The sequence below is a fragment of the Nanorana parkeri genome, unplaced genomic scaffold (genome assembly GCF_000935625.1).
Source record: "Nanorana parkeri isolate BGI_ZX_2015 unplaced genomic scaffold, ASM93562v1 scaffold2112, whole genome shotgun sequence".
Classification (NCBI taxonomy): domain Eukaryota; kingdom Metazoa; phylum Chordata; class Amphibia; order Anura; family Dicroglossidae; genus Nanorana; species Nanorana parkeri.
Genome location: NW_017308380.1, coordinates 595 through 9,490, shown reverse-complemented (window position 1 = coordinate 9,490; position 8,896 = coordinate 595). Strand labels below are relative to the sequence as shown.

General features: G+C 45.3%; 1 protein-coding gene across 1 annotated transcript in view; it reads left to right on the top strand.

Moving 5' to 3' along the window:
• TEX10 (testis expressed 10) overlaps positions 1 to 8,238 on the top strand; it is a gene marked incomplete at its 3' end in the record, with an annotated part of 28,352 nt that extends 20,114 nt beyond the window's left edge. The window contains exons 6-7 of the mRNA XM_018572709.1: positions 4,870 to 5,008; positions 8,063 to 8,238. Of these exons, the coding sequence (XP_018428211.1) occupies positions 4,870 to 5,008; positions 8,063 to 8,238 (315 nt within the window). The remainder of the gene's footprint in view (positions 1 to 4,869; positions 5,009 to 8,062) is intronic.
• Between the last annotated feature and the right edge of the window lie 658 nt (positions 8,239 to 8,896).

Here is an 8,896-nt window from a genome sequence, read left to right as displayed (position 1 = left end):
AAAAACATTAAAGGAACACTTTTTAATCGGAGTATAGCATCAAGTCAATGAAACTCCTGGGATATTGATAAGGCCAGGTTACTTACCAGAGGGAGTTGTTAATCAGTTTCAGCTGCTTTTGGTGTCAATGAAATTAACAGGTGCACTAGATGGGCAACAATGAGACGACCTCCAAAACAGGAATGGTTTTACAGGTGGAGGCCACTGATATTTTTTACCCTATTCATCTTTTCTGACTGTTTTTCACTAGTTTTGCATTTGGCTAGAGTCAGTGTCACTACTGGTAGCATGAGGCGATACCTGGACCCTAAAGAGGTTGCACTGGCTTGCCAACTCCTTCAGGATAGCCCATCAATACGTGCCATTGCCAGAAGGTTTGCTGTGTTTCGCCGCACAGTCTCAAGAGCATGGAGGAGATTCCAATACACAGGCAGTTACTGTATGAGAGCTGGACAGGGCCATAGAATGCCCTTAACCCATCAGCAGGTCCGGTATCTGCTCCTTTGTGCAAGGAGGAACAGGATGAGCACTGCCAGAGCCCTACAAAATGACCTCCAGCAGGCCACTGGTGTGAATGTCTCTGACCAAACAATCAGAAACAGACTTCATGAGGGCCCGACGTCCTCTAGTGGGCCCTGTGCTCACTGCCCGGCACCGTGGAGTTCGATTTGGCAGAGGGGGGTTGCAGACACTGAGCGGTTGGCTAGGTTGATGAGTCTAGCAGCTGCATTCATGATAGATTGAAGGGGGGATAGCCTGTGTAGTGGAAGGCCTATGAGGAGGGAGTTGTAATAGTCAAGACGAGAGATAAGGGAGTGGGTGAGTAATTTTGTCGTTTCATTGGTGTGGAAGGGGCGTATTTTGGAGCTGTTACGAAGGTGAAGGCGGCAGGATTTGGATAGTGATTGGATGTGGGGCAGAAATGTGAAGTCTGAATCCAGGATGACACCTAGCACATTGGCATGGGAGGAGGGCTGGATAGTTGTCTTATTAATCTCAAGGGAAAAGTTGGGAGGAAGATGCACGGACAGGATGAAATATCATGACCTCAGTTTTTGACAGATTGAGTTTTAAGAAGTGTTGTGACATCCAGACTGATATGTCAGTTAGTAGATTAGTGACACGCAAGGACACTGAGTCTATCTAGGTAGGAGGATAACCATGACAGAGCAGAGTCTTGTAGTCCAAGCGAGTGGAGTTTTTTTGAGGAGGAGCGGGTGGTCAACAGTGTCAAAAGCAGCAGAAAGGTCTAATAGCAAGAGTAAGGAGTAGTGGCCATTGTTTTTAGCTGTTATTAATGTCATTGGTGAGTTTTAGGAGGGCGGTTTCAGTGGAGTGTACGGGGCGAAAGCCGGACTGTAAGGGGTCCAGAAAGTTATTAGCAAGGCGGCAGCTCAGACAGTTGTAGATTAGGCATTCTAGGAGTTTGGAGATGAATGGGAGTAAGGAGATAGGTTTGAGGTTGGTTGGGTCCAGTGAGGGTTTTTTGGGTATTGGGGTGATCAGCGCATGCTTTAGAGGGGAAGGAAAGATGCTAGTAGAGAGAGAAAGATTGGAAAATGTGAGAAAGAGAGTGTAGGATAGAGCAAGAGGGTGACCGAAGTAGTGGTGTTCCAGGGAGCTAGTGGTGTGAGTGAGAAGCTTTGTAACCTCCTCTGTGGTGACAGAGTCAAAACAGGAAAGTAACAAGTGCGATGGTGGGTCTGGTACATTAATAGGGGAAGGTGACTGAGTAGTGGTGATCTTTGTAGAAGAAGTCATTTAACCCTTTCATTACCAGGTTGAAACCTTTTTCACTAGATCATAGTTTGTGATTTTAGTATGTATCACTTACAGTTAAAATACATATATGAGAGTTGTTTTACCTGACAAAGGATTTGATTTTCTGTCCCGCCAATCCTGACATTTTCAAAGCACAATCCCTCATAGCTTAGCCCTGTCTAGCAGGGGAGGGGACCTGCTCTTTTTTATTTTGCTTTGTCTTAGATATTTTCCCTCTCCCCATCCCCACCATGTGACTGGATAAGGAGAAGCAGAAAACTGATAAGCTCATTCTACTTTCTCCTTATGCAGAGGCACAAGGATTTATATGATTATGTAATCTTTAAGCCAGCATATCAGTCTAGGAAGCCGATAATGGCATTGTCAGGGGGAGTACTGTGATCTGTTGGAGGCAATACCTGTGTGTGTAAAAACATTAAAGGAACACTTTTTAATCGGAGTATAGCATCAAGTCAATGAAACTCCTGGGATATTGATAAGGCCAGGTTACTTACCAGAGGGAGTTGTTAATCAGTTTCAGCTGCTTTTGGTGTCAATGAAATTAACAGGTGCACTAGATGGGCAACAATGAGACGACCTCCAAAACAGGAATGGTTTTACAGGTGGAGGCCACTGATATTTTTTACCCTATTCATCTTTTCTGACTGTTTTTCACTAGTTTTGCATTTGGCTAGAGTCAGTGTCACTACTGGTAGCATGAGGCGATACCTGGACCCTAAAGAGGTTGCACTGGCTTGCCAACTCCTTCAGGATAGCCCATCAATACGTGCCATTGCCAGAAGGTTTGCTGTGTTTCGCCGCACAGTCTCAAGAGCATGGAGGAGATTCCAATACACAGGCAGTTACTGTATGAGAGCTGGACAGGGCCATAGAATGCCCTTAACCCATCAGCAGGTCCGGTATCTGCTCCTTTGTGCAAGGAGGAACAGGATGAGCACTGCCAGAGCCCTACAAAATGACCTCCAGCAGGCCACTGGTGTGAATGTCTCTGACCAAACAATCAGAAACAGACTTCATGAGGGCCCGACGTCCTCTAGTGGGCCCTGTGCTCACTGCCCGGCACCGTGGAGTTCGATTTGGCAGAGGGGGGTTGCAGACACTGAGCGGTTGGCTAGGTTGATGAGTCTAGCAGCTGCATTCATGATAGATTGAAGGGGGGATAGCCTGTGTAGTGGAAGGCCTATGAGGAGGGAGTTGTAATAGTCAAGACGAGAGATAAGGGAGTGGGTGAGTAATTTTGTCGTTTCATTGGTGTGGAAGGGGCGTATTTTGGAGCTGTTACGAAGGTGAAGGCGGCAGGATTTGGATAGTGATTGGATGTGGGGCAGAAATGTGAAGTCTGAATCCAGGATGACACCTAGCACATTGGCATGGGAGGAGGGCTGGATAGTTGTCTTATTAATCTCAAGGGAAAAGTTGGGAGGAAGATGCACGGACAGGATGAAATATCATGACCTCAGTTTTTGACAGATTGAGTTTTAAGAAGTGTTGTGACATCCAGACTGATATGTCAGTTAGTAGATTAGTGACACGCAAGGACACTGAGTCTATCTAGGTAGGAGGATAACCATGACAGAGCAGAGTCTTGTAGTCCAAGCGAGTGGAGTTTTTTTGAGGAGGAGCGGGTGGTCAACAGTGTCAAAAGCAGCAGAAAGGTCTAATAGCAAGAGTAAGGAGTAGTGGCCATTGTTTTTAGCTGTTATTAATGTCATTGGTGAGTTTTAGGAGGGCGGTTTCAGTGGAGTGTACGGGGCGAAAGCCGGACTGTAAGGGGTCCAGAAAGTTATTAGCAAGGCGGCAGCTCAGACAGTTGTAGATTAGGCATTCTAGGAGTTTGGAGATGAATGGGAGTAAGGAGATAGGTTTGAGGTTGGTTGGGTCCAGTGAGGGTTTTTTGGGTATTGGGGTGATCAGCGCATGCTTTAGAGGGGAAGGAAAGATGCTAGTAGAGAGAGAAAGATTGGAAAATGTGAGAAAGAGAGTGTAGGATAGAGCAAGAGGGTGACCGAAGTAGTGGTGTTCCAGGGAGCTAGTGGTGTGAGTGAGAAGCTTTGTAACCTCCTCTGTGGTGACAGAGTCAAAACAGGAAAGTAACAAGTGCGATGGTGGGTCTGGTACATTAATAGGGGAAGGTGACTGAGTAGTGGTGATCTTTGTAGAAGAAGTCATTTAACCCTTTCATTACCAGGTTGAAACCTTTTTCACTAGATCATAGTTTGTGATTTTAGTATGTATCACTTACAGTTAAAATACATATATGAGAGTTGTTTTACCTGACAAAGGATTTGATTTTCTGTCCCGCCAATCCTGACATTTTCAAAGCACAATCCCTCATAGCTTAGCCCTGTCTAGCAGGGGAGGGGACCTGCTCTTTTTTATTTTGCTTTGTCTTAGATATTTTCCCTCTCCCCATCCCCACCATGTGACTGGATAAGGAGAAGCAGAAAACTGATAAGCTCATTCTACTTTCTCCTTATGCAGAGGCACAAGGATTTATATGATTATGTAATCTTTAAGCCAGCATATCAGTCTAGGAAGCCGATAATGGCATTGTCAGGGGGAGTACTGTGATCTGTTGGAGGCAATACCTGTGTGTGTTGTGCTTGCATATTCATAAGCATGCGTGCACGTAACAAGTAAAAATATATCTAATGCCAGGTAAGCTTTAATCCTGGGATTAAATTATCAAGTTCCACATTGTCTTCCTTTCTAGGCCACAGGGTTTGGAGACTGTAGGTTCTGTAGAATATTCTACTTTAGGGCTTGTTCACACCATAAGTGGTGACTGCCATTTTTCAGCAAATAAACAACGGCAGTTACTCCATACAGCAGCGCAGTTCGCTGTGAAAAAATGCTGCATGTCAGAAATTTTTCACACTGCACCGCACATCACACCCATGTTGTGGTGTGAATGGGGCACACAGAAGACAATTATTTACCCAAATGGAGTTTACACTTTGTACCGTCCATTTTCCATGTGGGTTAGTATCCAGTTTTGCTAATTAATCCACTTTGAACATTTAAAATAGTATAATATTCTTTACTTTGAACTGACCTCAGCCAATTATATTTTGTTGTATATTTCAGTGGCTACAGAGAAGTTGATTCAAGCAGTTTATATGACATACCAGCAACGAGATTTACTTTTATCAGTGCGCTCAATGCTTCTGAAGTTTTTTAATAGGGTTTACTTAAAAGAAGAAGAAATGTTCCTCAGCTTGGGGAGGTAAGACTCTGTTTTGCAAGTTCTTGACTTTGTTTAACGACTGTTTCATATAAGTATTTGTCCATGTAGTTGCTTAACGACAAAGAACTAAAAATATTGTATTCCATCAAAAACATTACCTGTTCCAGATGTAAGTAGCTTCTGTACATTTGATTGATACCTTTTTATAGGGAGACCTCCTAGAAATGTTAATTGTGCCTATGCAATACCACTGCACTCCTTGTTTGAGGCTCTAATATGAGGAAGCAGAATCCTGCCAGTAACTAGATGGCCACCACCCTAATATAGAGACCCAGAAAAAAAACAATCCCTATCATTCGTTGAGTGAAGTCTGCAAGTCCTATTCTGAGCTACCCGCCTCTGTGACCTCTCCCTGAGTCCTCTTTCTCATGGGCGCTTGGAGTTAGTTTGGTGCTCTTCTTGGAGCAATGGGCTTTTCTATAGTAGGTTACTTCGACCATCAGTTGCCTGGAGCTCCATTGCCTCAAGAGTTGAAAGCCAAGGTCAGGATCACCATTCAAACTCTGGAGGAGCTGGGATGACTGATCAACACGAATGAACCTTCTGTGATGTTCTGTCTTCAGCATTAAAACTTATTTTGGGTGCAATAATACTCATTATGCCAATAGTAACCAACCAACTTCTGTCTTTCATTTTAAACTGCTCCAGATTCTCTCTGCTCCAGTTTTGAAAAATTGGCTAATTGCCGAAAGTGCCATGACGGACGGAAATTTAGTGTATCCCATCATCTCTTCTCCTTGCTGGGCGCCGGTTTGTGTGGCTTCCGATGCATCGACAGCACCCAGCGGGGAAGAGAGACTCTTTCAGGATGCCGAGCGGTGCGGGCGGCGACAGTTGTCAACATGTCAGGAGGCCGAGCTCTACTCCCACCATGCCTGGCTCGGCATCCTGTGTTGGGATGAAGAGTGGCGATGCACATTGATAGCTGTCATGGTTGCAGGAGGCCAAGCTCTCCTCCCTCACCTCCCGGCTCGGCCTCCTGTGTCAAGATGGAGAGTGGTGTGGGGCAGTATCAGCTGTGATCTGTCACAGGAGGTGGAGCTGGAGTTGGTATACAAACATTCACTGACCAGCTAATCGATGAGTGTTTGTAAATAACTGGATATAGTGTACTTACTAGGTCTAGTTATGAATGAATGGGAAGTGATCTACATCACTTCCTGTTCATTCATACATTGTGGATATAGTGTACTTACTATGTCCACAATCATGAATGAATAGGAACGCTCAGTATAGAGGCTTCCTGTTCATTTATAACAGGGGCTGCAGAGAAAGAGATTGTGTGCTGTGTCCTCAATATCTTTTTTTTCTATTGTAAAAGGGAAATATCAGGGGTTTAGACCCCTAATATTTCCCTGGGAGCCCCGACAGTAAAGAAAAAGAAACAAAAGTAAAATAATTTAACACTTTTTTAAAAAGATTTAAAAAAATACATTTTCGTTTTCAGTCTGACAATTTTCATTTTCAGTTCCGGTCTCAAAATTCCATTTTGGTGCATCACTAGTTCATGGACTCTCACAATTCTGTATATAGCCCTTTTGATTTTGATGATCACGACATTTTGAATTCAGTCAAACAATGTCAACCATGGTGGATAAAAATCCATGTTGCTATATTAAAATAACAAAAATCCAAAGCTCATGAAAGGGGAAATATCCTTGCAGTGGGGCTACCCCTGCAATGCAAGGGTTCATGACTCGTGTTTTTTGGCTGGGGGTGTTGTGTAAAGCATTTTACTGATCCCACAGGCTCCGAGACCAGTGCCACAGCCTCTTACCCCTCTACATGCCAGCAGACGGTGGCCCATAGCACTGCATTATATGTGAGGATGTGGAGGAGAGCGATGTGAGCACTGATTGCCAGTGGAGCAGGAAACAAGTAAGTTAAAGACTATTACCCAGCTGCCCTAGCCATAAACAAGCAGATGACCCTTCCTGTGTGGGGGTAGCCCCACTGCAGGGGTAGTTTTTTTTTACCTTACTCCCCTCCAGAACCCTTGATGCTGCGGACAGCCCCACCAGATATGTGTCATGTTTCCAGGGGAAGCAAAACAAACGATAGTGCCATGATGCCTTTCTACTGTTCTATGTTTCCAGGGGAGGCACTGCACCTCCAACAGGCATCGGTCACTGTATGGTAGTACCGATGGAGGACTGTAGGGCATCGGTACCATCTGGTGAGTATCTTAAGGTTTTTCTCGCGAGCCCTGCTGGCGACTGACAGAGTGCGTGAGAGCAAACGACTTCTCCCACTCGTCGCTCGTAAAAGTGAGCTCCAGCTCACGTTCCCAGGCTGATGTGTAAGCAGGTAGCGTGGGAGAGGTTAGAAGGTCACGTACCTCAGAGGCCGCAGGTTCCCCGTCTGCCTCCTCAGGCCGGTCTACTTCCTGGAACACAGCCAGCGTCGACGAGTCCAGTGCGGCCGCGGATGGGGTCGGGGCCCCAGTGGAGTGCAGAAGCTGCGGTGGGTCCAGCGGTCTCTGTCCCGCGGTCCGAACCAAGGAGCGGAGGCTCTGGGCTGGCGTCAGAGGCAGTGGAGGATCCGTCCCGGCCTTCTTCGCCGGCGCGACTTTCGGCGGCATCTCGCGGCCTATCGCGGTGGTTGCGTCCGGCGGGCTGTCGCGTGGGTGCCACGTGAAGTACGAGGCAATGTCCGGGGAGGAGGAAGCAGAAGCAGTAGCCCCAGGTGAGTCCCGATCGTCGGGCATAGGGGGAAAAAGGGTGGTAGAAGGCTGAATATTTACTATAGGAGAGTCCCGGTATAGCAGAGCTCCTGGCTGCACGTCCTCACACCACCATGGCTGGCCACGCCCCCGGGCTTTAATAATTTTAATGTAAATGTAGTCTAAATGTTTGGCAGTACATACTGTTTTACTGTTTACAAATGTATTATTGATTTCTCTACCAAGTTAACTAACAAATTAATCATATAAATGGAGATTACAGTAAGCAAAGATACTTAAAGCTGTTTCGTTGTAGGAGTGTGTATTAAAGCAAAAAAAAAAATCTCAAAATGTTTATATTGTTTTTACAGGAGCCGAAGTAAGGTTTTATCTCGATGGCTTGCCAGCTTACCAGTTCAGCTTGTTCATCTTGGTCCAAGAAACCATCAGCTTTCTTCCCTTATGATTGATACAATATATACCGCTGCCGCTCGGTCAAACAAGGAATTACTTCAAAACCTTCAGACAGTGGCCTGTCAAATTTATGGTGTGTATTATTATGTTAGCTGTTCTGTTTTTTTTGTTTGTTTTTTTTTTTGGCAGGTTAGTGTATTTCTGAGTAATGTAACAGATAAAAAAAAAAAAATGTAATTTATCCTCCATTGAGGGACACGACAATTATGTTTAGTACTGCTGCCTACCAGAGGTTGGGACACCAACACAAAAAGTTGTAAGCTAGCAACTTTCTTACCCAGCATGCCTCTTGCTAGTGTCCTTGCAGGTTGGACAGCTTTTTCTTCAGCTCCAGTGAAAAAATGTCTGACTAATCTTTTTGCTAGTATTGTAATCTTGGTGACTTAAAGTGTTCTTTTTTTTTTTTAATGCTGGTGGTGTTTTTTTCCTGAACCCCACTGGACTGAATGTTGAAGGGCTAGCCTGTAATGTGACCTTAGGTCACTGGTCTCTGCATTGTGGCACTTTCTCCATACCTGAAGACCCGCTTTGTTAGTAAGGTCAGTCAGGCAGCACCACTGGATGCCTTTTCCATTTCCCATCACCGCTAGTTTTCACCACAGTAAGGGTTAGTGGTGGAGGACTGAACACGTCCACTAGGTGGAGTGTTACGCACGCTTTGTGCTCCCTGCCCTTCCATTCAGTGTAGAGGAAGTATCATCCCTTTGCTGCTTCTGTAGAAGTACTCATGA